This window comes from Scylla paramamosain, chromosome 38, assembly GCF_035594125.1.
Source record: "Scylla paramamosain isolate STU-SP2022 chromosome 38, ASM3559412v1, whole genome shotgun sequence".
Lineage (NCBI taxonomy): Eukaryota > Metazoa > Arthropoda > Malacostraca > Decapoda > Portunidae > Scylla > Scylla paramamosain.
The window spans coordinates 6757727-6771625 of record NC_087188.1 but is presented as its reverse complement, the minus strand read 5'-3'; the positions used below and the strand labels follow the sequence as shown (position 1 = coordinate 6771625).

The 13899-nt window shown below is 40.1% G+C and overlaps 1 protein-coding gene across 15 annotated transcripts in view; it reads left to right on the top strand.

The window, feature by feature from the left end:
* The window catches only part of LOC135091644 (broad-complex core protein-like), a 58493-nt gene that overhangs the window by 18775 nt on the left and 25819 nt on the right, over nucleotides 1-13899 (top strand). For 2 of the 15 annotated variants that reach the window (XR_010262585.1, XR_010262584.1), the window contains exons 6-7: nucleotides 3016-3808; nucleotides 4141-4268. The exons of 9 other annotated variants lie outside the window; for them this stretch is intronic. Coding sequence is in view for 4 of the 6 variants with exons in the window: in XM_063989436.1 (XP_063845506.1) it covers nucleotides 3016-3398 (383 nt within the window). In the remaining 2 variants the exon portion in view is untranslated. Of the gene's footprint in view, nucleotides 1-3015; nucleotides 3809-4140; nucleotides 12809-13899 lie in introns of those variants that run through there. 4 more of the 15 variants (XM_063989436.1, XM_063989435.1, XM_063989439.1 and 1 more) reach the window with 2 other exon arrangements.

Here is a 13899-nt window from a genome sequence, read left to right as displayed (position 1 = left end):
AGCTTGACCTTACAATTGGCTGTGGTTCATGTGGATCTTGGCAGGTTGAGACTTCCTCCACTTGGCTGTGTAAGAAGTGACACTGTTGACTCACACCAAGATCTGGCTGATTTAGTCACTTACTAGTCCTAAGAACTGGGACAAAACACTTATCCCTATTAAAACAGTGTGGATGCAAAGAGTGTTTCCTTTGCGGAAAATGAAGCATTGTGGCGACTTTGTCAAGTTTTTAAGGAACAGACAAGGCTTCATGAAACCATTTTGATGCAGGTATGTTTGTGAAAAGCAAATTATGATTCATGCAAACATATTGTTCATTATCAGAAATGTAATTTTTTTTTCTGATCAGTAGTTCCAATTTTTTTTCTTTTTTTATGTACATGCAATTACATCTTTGGTGCATAATGGAAATGAAAAGGTTATTACATTGATGCTACTGCACACACACACACACACACACACACACACACACACACACACACACACACACACACACACACACACACACACACACACACACACACACACACACACACACACACATTTGTTGATACATGAACTGTGTGTTGTTGAGTTTTGGTGTGCTATACTGCATTTAGACTCATTCTTTGTTATTCTGTGGCGTGGGCTTGTGGTACACTTGGCCCGTGTCATGGGCATTGGTGGGATGGTGGTTGTTTCTTAGTGCGTTGTCTGTAGGTTAGTGTTTGGTCATTGGATTGTGTCTTGTCCTGAGCTACATAAGTCATCTTGCAGGCTTGGAATTTATTTATTTATTTATTTATTTATTTTATATATATATATATATATATATATATATATATATATATATATATATATATATATATATATATATATATATATATATATAAATATATATATATATATATATATATATATATATATATATATATATATATATATATATATATATATATATATATATATATATATATATATATACAACCCAACCCACTTTTTTCTTTTTTTTTGGGGGGGGTGTTATTGAGTTTTATTGATTTTTGTTTATTCCTTATATTGATAAGTAAATCAGTTTAGATAAGCAATTAAAAGGTAATTAGAGTGAAACAAAAGGTTTGAAATGTTATCTGCAGGACAGACACTTGTTCAGGTCATGTTGGTACAGGTTGGTCTGGTTGGACAAAGCCTGTGTTAACTTGTGCTGTACAGGAAATAAACAGGTCAGGCTTGACTACTTTTACATTTTTTATGTATACGTAAAGATGGCTTCCTGCCCTAATTTTTTTTAGCTAAAGCCACATGCCAGCTCTAGGGATTTTAAATGGTAAATGTCCTAGGCCAGAACTCATGATGTGTCAATTAAGCCACACGTTTGTCAACCCTTCTCCATGTCTGCCTTCCTATCCCCACTCCCTCCTTGTTTCTGCCTTTCTCATACCCCCACCCTATCTCCGCCATCTTAGGCACCCCCCCCCCCCCTCTCTCTCTCTCTCTCTCTCTCTCTCTCTCTCTCTCTCTCTCTCTCTCTCTCTCTCTCTCTCTCTCTCTCTCTCTCTCTCTCTCTCTCTCTCTCTCTCTCTCTCTCTCTCTCTCTCTCTCTCTCTCTCTCTCATACACACACACACACACACACACACACACACACACACACACACACACACACACACTGTATGTATATATGAAGGAGGTACAAGAAGCATGGGGGATGGAGAGAGGGATGGGCATGGGGATGTGGAGGGGGAGGGGGAGGAGGCAGGCCCATGATTCACATCAAAGGCAGCTCTAACCAATGACAGCTGCCATGAAAAAAAGATGACTGGTGTCACCTTTGTTCGAAATATGAATAGGAAAGCTGCTTCATCAAGTAGGGAACCATCTGTATATGTGTAGACTTTACTTATTAATATGTTATAAAACTAAATTTTTATATGTAAATTATAAAAAAATACTTATGGTTTAATTTTTTATATTTTATTTTATTTATTTATTTTATTTTTTTTTTTGGTTGAGGTAGCCAACCTGGTCACCTTGACTCTGTCACTGCTGGCGTGTTTGTGCTCCCAGGAACATTGATCTCTCATCTCTGCTGTTTTGCTGAGTGGCTGTAGGAAGGAGTGCAGGTGTTGTGGCATCAGGGGTGGGGGGGGGTGTACTACTAAGCAGGAAAATTTGCAGCCTTTGCGTGCATTCTAGTTTGAACACGTCTTGTGACTGTGACTTACTTTGCATATTTATTTTTCTGCCATTTCAATGAAAAGCATTAAGAAATCATAAGAAAAGTAAACATAGAAATGGAAACTTGTAATAGACAGAACTGCTGGTGTTCCTTGTTAAATTGGCCAAGGAAGAACATTGTACTTTTAAGGGAAACGTGTACCTTGTAAGGATTTATTTATGGCCTTGCATGTGTAGACACTGCCTCAACTGTATCAGTATGTAGGTACATGTTGATACTTTTGTAGCTTGGTTGAAATATAGGATTTTTTTTTCTCTTTCTCGTTATATTTGACTGAACTGCATAAGCACATTTGAAGTTAACTGTAACTATGGTAGTTTTCTTTTCTTGTTTTTTTTACAGTTTGTCTTGTTGCTCAGTAAGTTTATGCAGTAATGTCTGTCTTGACAAGTAGCATCTTCATCTCTTTCATTCCTACAGTGTCAAAAGGACCAACTTGTCTCCTTTGTATTTATTAGTGGTTATTGACTGAACTATGCATTAACAGTTTGAAGAAGGTACCAGATGCAGCATGCATACATTTTTTTATATAGTATGTATACTTTTGACCCTCCATGTATGCACTGATGCATACATGTCTATTAAAGGTATTCTTCAAAAACTGTTTCACAACTCTCAAGAAAATAACTAGTGTATTCAAATTGCTCCATACCTTAAGATGGGCCACAGTAAGCTGAAGCAACTCTGAAGAGCACTGAAGTGATCTCAGAACAAGCAGTGAGCACTTGGCTGAGTGGGGGCATTTGGCAACAGCACACTAAGCGCCCAGGTTAATGCCATATTTTGCTCTGTTCCAGATGCCCCCGCTCGCCAAAGGTGGCGCTGCATGCAACCCCGCCTCTGTCCGTTTTGCTGGAAAACATTCAGTAACTCGTTTAACCTGAAACAACACATTGTGAACGTGCACACTGTAGGGGAGGGGATTGAGTGTGAGTTGTGCCACAAGGTGGTCAAGAACAAGTGGTACTTGCGCAAGCATCACGTGACCGCCCATGGGGCCCCCCTGCGCCGCTCCAAGGGCCCAGCCGAGGCCAAAACTGGCAAGGCGTTGGCCAACCAGCTGCCAGCCAGTGACCTTCCAAAGGACGTGGCCTTGCCGCTCACTCCTACTCCCCACCAGGTGGACACTTCCCAGCCTCAAGAGGTCTTCACTAAGAAACAAATGGACCGCATGTGCTGAATTCTCCGAGTCCATCTAGTATGTCCTGCAGCTGGAGTGTTGGGAGTGTTTACGTGGTGGCTGATTAACTGAGTCACGAGTCAGACGAGAAGATGTCTTAGTAGTGGAAAAATGTCCTGTCAGTTGAATTGTTAATATGGCTAACATAGAGCACGGCAACAGGTGGACATGGACTTTGGGTTGGGGTCCTTAAAGAAATTGCTCTACCATGCTTTTTTAACACCAGGCTCAAAATTAGCTTGTAATAGACGGTCCTCATGATGCCAGACCTCCCCCCTTCTGCGACCCCTGAGTAACCAGCAGCATGTAACCCAAACTCTTGACTCTGCTGAGCATGATCCTGTCCAAGTAGACCTAGTAGTCTTTAGCTCCTCCTCACTCTCTTCATGGCTCTACCAGTACTGTGGAAGGTAGAGTAGACTCCTTATTCCTTATTAACTGCTAACTAGATATAATTGGATTAATTAAAAGATGCTTGATTGCCTAAATTAATTAATATAAATTTCAGGAAACCTAATGCAATATTTAAATAATAAAATTTTATGGTAAGGAATGAGCATAAGCATGGAATATTGGCTGGGACAAAGCCTGTTTGCTTAAGCTAAACAAAGAAATCCATTTGTCCACCTGTGGTTCCCTTGGTCAAAGAACCCATCTAGCTATAATTCCCTAAGTAAGCTAAGTGGACTGGGATGACCCCAGAGACAGCCATACTGAGAGGACATTTCTTCTTCCCTTGCAGACGCTGAATATCTGGTGCGGGCATGCGTTCCCAAGCTTTGGAATAGCCGGCAGCCAGGCATCTGTCCCATATGTAACCGCGTCTTCAGCAACAAATTCAATCTGAAACAGCACATTATCAATATTCACACCAAGGGTGAAGGGGTAGAGTGTGACTTGTGCCACAAAAAGTGCAAAAACAAGTGGTACCTGCGCCGCCACCAGGTGACCCATCACGGGGCACCTCTAAAGCGAAACCGCAACTATGCCATGGAGAAGTACGTAAATGATGAAAATGATCAGGGAGCCAAGGACACGACGTCCGAGTAGTGGCAGTGCACCTGTGACGGCAGGTGTTGGGGCAGCAGGAATCAGGCCCTGCTGCTTCCCAGTCTGCTGAAACATATCATAAGTGTATTCAGGTTAGCCATGCAGAGCCTTTTATTATATACTGTTTCACTCTCCCAGAGTAGAGAATTATGTGTAGTAGAAGTAATGTTATGTAAGGTTACAAAGTGGCTAACCTGGTACTTGTTCCCCCAAAGAGGCTGATCATATTTTACTCAGATATACAGCTCTTAAGAGCTGGAAGTCTTTACAAAGCCCTCAGTTTTCATTCTCAGGCATAAAGTAATAACATTTATAAGTGCTCAACATTTACAATATAGGCCTATAGTTAGATTGACCATGTCACTACTTAATGTCCGAGCTTTGGATGGCATACAAGGAACAAGGGCCCACTTGAGTATTGGTAATGTGTTGGTTCACTGGTGAGTGGATGGATGGTCTATTTCCAGTGTGTCTGTGTGAAAGTGCGGATCTTCGCCACTTGCATATGGTAATTGACGAAGTTGCAAGAAATACGTAGCTTCTTTCTTTGCTGTTGGTGTATTGTGTGATGGAAGCAATACATGAACTCTTTCAGGTATAGATTTGATCAAGAACTGCTCTTTAGGAACCCAGTGCACTTGGGAATATGTTTTGTATCCCAGTAATTTTTCTGTACCTATTTTGTGCCAAAAAGTCTTACTCATTAACTTTTGGAAACAGAAAACTTAATGTTCTAACAAATCTTTGGGCAATCATGATCTTGCACTTCCAATTTGTGCAAGTTTTGAGATGATGTGATGACCAGGAACCTGCATTCTAAAAGTTGTGATGATGCAAGTTATAAAAGTGTACAAATGCATAGAAAATCACATTGTCTCATGAGTGCAAAGATACTGTGCCACTTATTCATAACTTCTATGTCTTCCAAAGGCTACGACAATACCTAACCAGTATGTTCGCGTATTTTACCATAATAGTAGCTGTTGTTTGTCAAGTTTAAAATACCTCAACAAAGTAAGAAGTGGTTGTTAACGTTGCCGGGGCTCATCCCCACACTGCAAGTGTTGCTCTCTTCAACAGTCCAGCTAGGCAACTCTGCTCCTTCATGTACCATAGCAAAGAACATTTATTTCATGATTGGCTGCAGATCATTGTGGTGGACACCAATCAGGGCCCTTTGTCTGGATGATGATGCTGGTGCCTGCACCTGCCACTCTCACATGAGGGGAATTAATTCTGTTCTAAAATTTTGCAGTTATGCACCTCATTGTGCTTGTCAGCTTGCAGCAAACTGTCACGAAGCAGAACCAAAAAGAAAATCTTGCAAGATCATATTTTTAAAATTTTACTGCAGGTCAGGTTTTCACAAAGATTCTTTGCCTCTTTTTTTTTTTTTTTTTTTTTTTTTTTTTTTTTTTTTGTCAGCAGTATAATTTCAGCTCTGCTGAAAAGTGAATCTGCATCATTACACATGAGTATTGAGTGTGATATTCTTGAGCTTGTTACGTATATATATATATATATACATATATATATTTTTGAGCTTTAATCATGCAGGCTTCATTGTGACATTTGTGGTATGAAAGATTCTTCATTTGAGAAAAAAAGATAAAATTGTCTTATGCAAAGCAAGTGTCATCACTTGTCAAACAATCACATTTCAGTGGTACAGCATTGCCTATGCAGATTTCACACAGAATCTTGCACTTATTTAATTTGCATTCTGCTGCACACTCACTCACCATTTAGAACCCTTTGTTAGAGAGGCGTGGTGTTAGTGTGGTGTGAGACAAGTGTAGGTGTGGAAGAGCTTGGTGTTGGGTGGTGGTGTAAGGTTAACCTCAATTATTAGATGTATGATGATGTATGTGTGTGTGTGCATGCGTAAATTTTTATGGAAGCTACGGGCTACTGTGGCTGTTTGCCGAATTGCTCTTTTTTGGTAAACGGGTGGATTTTAATTGTTTAAGATTATTTAATATTGAATTTATTTTAATTTAGGAAACAACCTTCATTACCTCAGAAATCATATAGATGAAAGAGAAAAGCTATAAGAAGCAACCAATATTACCTCTGAATTCTTGTTAATGCTGGATGACACCGAATTTAGTTGTGATCCACTTAGAAAGAGGAATATTATGCTGATGAGAGTGACCTTAGCTGGTACTGTGGAATATTTATGTCACCCAGTGAGCTGTAGAGATGTACGAGGTACCCTAGGGCAGCTTGTGTGACTTGCTGGTGGTGACAGGGAGTGGGAAGAGAAGTGTTGTTGATCAGGAGAGGCAGTGGTGTGGTAGACAAGGCCGGGTGGGTGGTGAATGTGAGATTGTCCCTCATGACTTCAGGATCATTGTACGGGTTTCAGAATTAACTTCTGCATTACTGAGGTTAAATTAACTGAAGATTATATACTTATAGATCACAAAAAATATAGTATAAAATTATAAGTCTCACTGAAAATTATATATACATATTCATAGTTTTTTTTTTATATCAGAGGTGTAGTCTATTTGTCACCAAATTATTAATGGTGATAATATTATGAAGGAGTGAAGAGCTTTTAATGATAAGGTGGATGCCTCCTTCTCCATGAAAGGAGTTTTTAGTATTTGCTGTAGTTAATTTGCTCATCTCCACAGATTTTTTCTGAAGTGGAGCAAATATAGATCCATTTTGACCAACAAAACATTTGTAGAGGGGTCCCTTAAGATATCTGTTGTCCACCAGCCACTGGGCCTCACCTCAGAAAGGAACTTACTACCTCATGCTTGCAAGTGCCAGCTATGCACTCCAGCCACAAGTATTCCTCTCGTTGAGAGTGGAGAATGTACTTACGTCTCCAGTGTACCATAAGTAAACTTTTTGTTGTGTGATTGTTTAATTTGTTTGACAGACATCTGAGTTTTGGGCTTGGATGTGGTGGATTAGGAACAATAATAATTTAGCAGGATCTGAAATATTTATGACTTAAATATATAAGTAGATAAAATAGGTACTGATAACACTGATTCCCACTGTAGCTTCTACACATCATGACTGTAAGTTCTATTTATAACTTGAAAATTGGGAAGGAGCAGAGTTAAGTGAGCATTTCCATGACAGGACACAGCTCCTTGCCCCGCCCGCAGCAGCAGTGGCGGCGGCGGTGGCAGTGGTTCGGCAGGGAGGTGTGGTTTTGACCTCAGGCCCATCGGGTTTTGTTATCACGTTTGCTGCAGAGGCACTGACGATAAGCTCTCTTGACTCAGAGACATTCCTGTTTATCCTGGAATGATATAATGTGATGAACAATCAGTGAGGACAAGGACTGTACAGCGATATTGCATGAGACGCTCATTATCCCAATGTTACCCATTGCTCAAACCCCCTTCACCCTCACTGTGTCTCTTGTTTCCATATCAGCAAGTATGACTACCTCTTTGAGCAGACATTTGTGCTTTATGTTATATCCCATTTTTGTTGTGTAATGTTTTGCTTGGTGCAGACCCTCCTGCCCTTGGGGCATGCAGGGAGCGGCTTGCCCTTGATGCGTGTCAGCCTAGAGATAGACAGTTGCAAACATAGTATTTAGATAATTGAGGTGATAGTGTAGATTTTTTTCGTAATGGTTTTCATTATTGAGTGAGTGGTTCAAAACCGCTTTCCAAATAAGACAGGGTTATATTTAGCAGTTCAAGGGAGTGTCAAAGACTGCTTGCCTTGTAATGCTAAATAACAGTTACTCACTGGAGAATTACAGTGTACCAGTAAGGTTGAGCTTAAAGAGATGGTCATGCTTGCCATCCTAGCATATATGATACTTCTGAAAAAATAAGTGTTCAGTTTGAAACTATTTTTGTGATTTCCCATTATTTTTCATATATGTAATTTATTGAAAAATTTGGATACATTTCTGTATCCAGTTTTTTGTGCCAATTTGTGTACATTGTGACTAGTGTATGTGTAATGTTAAAGATTCTTATGTGTGGTGTCTGGTACTTATGATAAAGGTTTAAGGTGGAGTACATAGTAAGGATTTATGTATAAATGGAATACATTCAACTGTAATGCTTGTTTAGTATGGATTTCAGTTATATTTATTTTTTTGTAATTCGTTTCTGCCTCTTAAATTCACCTCATACTTCTAGCACATTAGAGCCATGATATAGGTTAACACATCTGGAGGTCTTTTTGAAGCATCAAAAATATTTTCTTGCTCACACCAGTAATTATATTGTGCAATGCTTTTTTCATAGTACAGATTCTAACATATCATTTTTGATTAGCAGTCTTTACCAGAAAATTGAATGCATTATGTTTAGGAATGTTTTACAAAGTTTCTGCACCTGTTACATTACTCAAATGTTCATTGCCTCTGATTTGTTATCAAAGATTTGTGGCTGATCACCCCAACAAAGCTGTGGCTCCTCAGGCCTCCAGGCACTGTGTTTGGGGGTCTGTACTTGATCTACCAGCTGCTGCTGGTGGTGATGGCAGGGCCACTTCTTGAGTGTAGGTGTTTTAGCACAAATTCCACAGGACTCCATGCTGTTACACTCACCCTAATCCTGCTAGTTGTGACTCATAGTGCTAGCTTACCCACCACTTGTTGCCCAGTCCCCACACAGTTGTGCTTAATTTAGGAGAGTAGCCACGCTATGAAAAGGGGGCACCCAGACTTCAGGAGGCTCCAAATCCAGCACAATTATCAAGAGTTGGTGGATGACATGACTTGTCATAGACTCAGGAAGTGCTTGGAGTTCTCTTGGAGTCTGGATGCTCTTTTTACCATGAACGTACCAGTATGTATGGCTCAGCTGCAGCCAGAGTTCAGCTGTGCCTGCAGCTGTTCTAGAGCCTCAGTACTGCTGCTGTTGCTGCTACTCTAAGCTGAGTTGCCCAGCAGCTGGGGGTCTGCAGCTGGCCATTGTAGATGTAAGTCAGATCGTAAATTCTTCATCAAAGCCCATACCAAATCAATCAGGTTGCTCATCAGGTTGTTATTACCCAAGCTGGGCAGGAGAGAGCTGTGAGGCTTAGGAAATTCTCTCTAGGGTTAGTTTAGTTGGAGTGCATTGTGGTGTACCTTAATTTATGTGTGAGGAGTAGGCGAGGACTCTGCTGTTTATAGTCATGATGGTGAAAGATATGGTGGGCATGTGATTCTCTCTGTGGGAGGATGGCCAGTGAACGAGTGCCTACCTCAGCCATGCAGTGTTGTCCAAGTGCCTTCGTCAGATGAATTTCCCGAGATAATAGCATATTAGTGGATGTTGAGTTAGTATTTTCGTATAATCCACTATAAATATATTTCATGTAATGACCCTACCCTTTGTCTGAACTAGAGTACAACTGTTCTTATCCAGTGACAAATCCAGGGTATGTATGGGTGCTTGACTCGGCAAATCATATTGACTTAAAACAAAAAGATGGGAATGAAGCTACTTGGATGAGTCGCAGCATTGTGATGATGCATAAAGGAATCTTGACAGCCCACCCCGTCAGTCCTCACAGTAGTCCCCCAGTGGTACCTCACGTCCCTCCTGCCCAGCCTCTATACCCTAAACTCACCTCACAAGCCAGGGATCAGTGCCTCTACGGAGGTGCAACATTGCCACAGGAAATTTTTACAGGTCCTAATACAGGTTACCAAAGTGGGGCCGCAGGATACCAATAGCGAGGGAAGGAGAGACCACAGTGCATGCAGAAGTTTTTAAATACCCAATCATATACTATTCTCCTGTCCTTGTTTTATATATATCTTTTTTTTATTTATTTATTTTTTGTAAATAAGGGAGAAATGTTAGCACAGCGGTGGTCTCTCAAGCCCTCGCTGCCTGCCGCCCCATCTGTACAGGTTTTTTATTTTCAGAGTCTATATTTCTCAGATATGTATCATTACTGTAATTATGTTTATTGATATTTATAAAGACATATTTCTTATCTGTGTACGTAAGGCTCGTTGCAGGGAGACAGACCCAAGTTATCTGAGTTCGTGATCGTTGAACATTGATTCTTGGCGAGACACATGTGGGAATCTGTGCCATGGAGTGGTTCCTTCATTTATGTTCTTATTGCTTGTGTTTATCTCTAATCCATAGCCATTGTGTTTCAGAAATGTCTTTGATTAAATATCTATTTTATCTAGTTCTATGTATGTTGAAATTACCACAAATTTGATGGTAGATTTAAGTTTTATTTATGAGTTTACTGGATTGCTCCTGAATAGTTTTAATTTCACGTGATGCACGTGGCTCTAACGGAACCAGCTCACCCGGATCACTTTGTTCTGATCACGAATCTCAAGAGTACGGATAGACCCCTGCTTCGTCATGCCCAATGAAAGCTGGCTATCCATAGTACAAACTGACTTAACACTGTGCTACAAGCTTGGCTCCATGCAATTGCTACATTTGGACCTCATTTTTTTTATGCGATGGATGCTGATATTTCGGCATTATGGGTCATGCGACAGAAACGGCTTTTGATGGACTAGAATTGGAAGGTCATTAAGTAAGTTCAAATGGAGACCAATCTCATTGCCTGTGCTATTATTCAGGGATAATGATGACACACTGTGTCAAAACTTGTTTGAACTCCTTCCCCTTGTTACAAAGGCAATAAGGGCTTATTTTAGAGAGAGACCAGTGATTTCTAGTTCAAATATCGTAAGCAAAAATATTTTTGGCTAATTTGTTTTGTTAAATGTCGATTTCAGCATCTGTCTTAACGCATGTACAAATTTTTTGTCATAATGTTAGTTTTAATGATATTGGATGTTTTATGTGCAAATAGATTTAGTTATATGTCTTCTGTGTCCCGAGTTTTGCAAGCATCTGATGTACTGACCCCCCTACCCTGTGGCCCCACACTGCAGGCACCATCACCACCACCTGGGTGGCACAGGCCCTGGAGAAACAAAAAAACTAACTTAAAAGTCTGCAGCACAGCCACTGGCAATTGTGCAAACTTCAGTGTTGTCAATGCATGGACACAAGGCTTCAGTTGAGGCGGCGAGTGTGGTGCAGGCAGTGTTGGCAGCGATGGGGTGGGGACTGTGAGAAGTAATGTAGTGAAAGACATTTTTTGATGTGATACTCTTATTTATTAATGAATATGAATGTGTCTTTCTTGAGCCGAAGGCTTGTAAGAATTCGTGCCAAGGATTTATACCCTCTTTGTTTTGTACCTGAACCAAGATCACCTTCCTATTTTCTTATTGTGGCTGTGCCAAAGCTCTTTTTTTCTCCCCCACTTCTTTTTGTAAAGCAAGACTGACCTTATCACCACTCATTTACTTTTTTATTAAACATAAATTGTTATAATTTTGGTAGTAATTTCAGACTTTTTAGTTGTATATTAAAAGATCTCATATGAAATTTACCAAATGAATTATGGCCAAGGTGTCATTTGTGTTGTATTGCAGTGAAGAGTTTGAGGTGCCTTGTGACAGCCAGCCCTGGAGGGCAGGTGATCCAGACACTCTTGAAAGTAAGGAATCATCAGGTGTGCTCACTATAACTTATAGGAAAATTAATGAAAGCCATTTTTTCTTCCTTTTTAAGATGAAGAAATTTCAAAATTGGAAATGTAATTGTGAAAGCTTTAAATTCAAATTTGGAAAGTAAAATTTTCAGCTGAACTCCATGATTTAGAATTGTTGAGAGTTTTCCTTGGGACCCAAAGTAAGAGTGAGGAAAGTGCGGGTGGTGTGTGATAACCTGCTACAAGATGGACCCCACTGGTGATGAGACAGTCTTGCTCTAACTTTTCACTCTTGGCATCTTCCAGTGGGTGGTTACTCCACTCACAAGTATGTAATACCTTGTATTAGAGTGGTGCTCAATACCAGATCAAAAGTTTTGTGGAAACCAACCTTTTCAGTTTACTACTTGCCTACAGACATCCCTCAGAGTATTTAAAAAATCACATGCATTGAAATTGAGCACTAAATTATTTTGTCTTCCTCTTGACATGTAAATAGGGTCACAAAACATGTCTGTATACAGTCTGTTGTCTTTACATTCTTTACGGTGACTGAATGCATGACATGAGTCAGTGTTTGTCACTGTTGCAAAAGAAAAATAGAAAAAAACAGTATGAAGTCTGCAGTGTGTGCACAGTAAACTCTGACCCCATTTTGCAGTTGTCAAGAATGCCTCCTCCCATTCACACCATAAATATCCCTCGTAATTGACTCAAGACTTTAAAAACCCCCTTCGAGCCCCTCCCATTCCCCAGCCTATCCCCACACCCTTACCTTCTGTTCCCTTCCTCTCCCTTTGCCCATCCCTCCCCCAACAGATGCTTGCTGTGTACTCAGGCCCCCAATCATTGCAGGGAGCCCTCTAACTCATCAATAAACAGTGTCACAGTGACTGGAGTGCCTTTTATATCCTCTACAGCAGTTGTCTAGGACAACTCTCTGTGCCTTTCATTGGCTGGTGATATGCTTTGTGGTTCATGTGGTGTGGTGATGACATTGGTTGATAATGTAGTAGATAAATAAGGTTTGTGTGCTAAAGTGAGAATGTGTTTTGGGGTGTTTTAGTTATTCAGAATGGCTACAGGAAGAAATGAATATGCATTTGTGGTGCTGTTTTGGCAGAACTTGAGCTTCTCAGAAATGGCAAACTTTTTGCCATAAATTTTCACATCTGTTAAGTGATTTCATGAATACATTGATAATTATCTATCATTTTCATCTTATCACATTTCAACTGGGGTGAAGGCGAGAAACTTTTCCTTGCTCACTTGTGTTTGCATCAGTGCCTCCAGATACTTGGAGGGGCAGTTCAAGTGACCATAATCTCCTGTGTTAGGCGAAGTGTATTTTTTTTTATCAGATTCCTTTTCTCACCCATCTGTTCTGTTCCTGGCCACATACAGACTTGTCATTGCTGCAGCAAGATCTTCATCACCAGTCGTGGTCACATGAACTAAAGGTTGCATCATTGTACTCTGGCAACGTATCTAACCTTTCCTCTCAATGCTGTTTGAAATTATGCATTCAGTATGCTTTGGGAATACTGATCATTATTAATAATACATGTACAGGTAGCAATGGCAAATACCAGTAGATATAGTCAGTTTTTAGTTTCAAATAGTAAATGCTGCTGCAGGCCTGTGTACATTGTCACAAGTATTCCTTAAGTGTGCCACATGCCTGATTTTAGACAGTGTTTGTGGGAAGGTTGCAGAGTATGATGATGCAACCTTCTGTACATGTGACTACAAATGTAGTAAAATAGAACAAGTGTTCCCAGTGAAGCATCAAGTAAATAATGTCTAACTTGGATATTTGTTTATCAAGAAAAGCCAAAGTCATCTTGGCTTTACAACAAAAGAAAACCATTTTCCTTTAATGAGATTAATTAGATTACTGTAGGTAAATAGGTTTGTGGAATCTCCTCCACTGCCAAACTTTTAATTTGGTAATATGCTGGATGTAATGGTTTGAGTGATAATG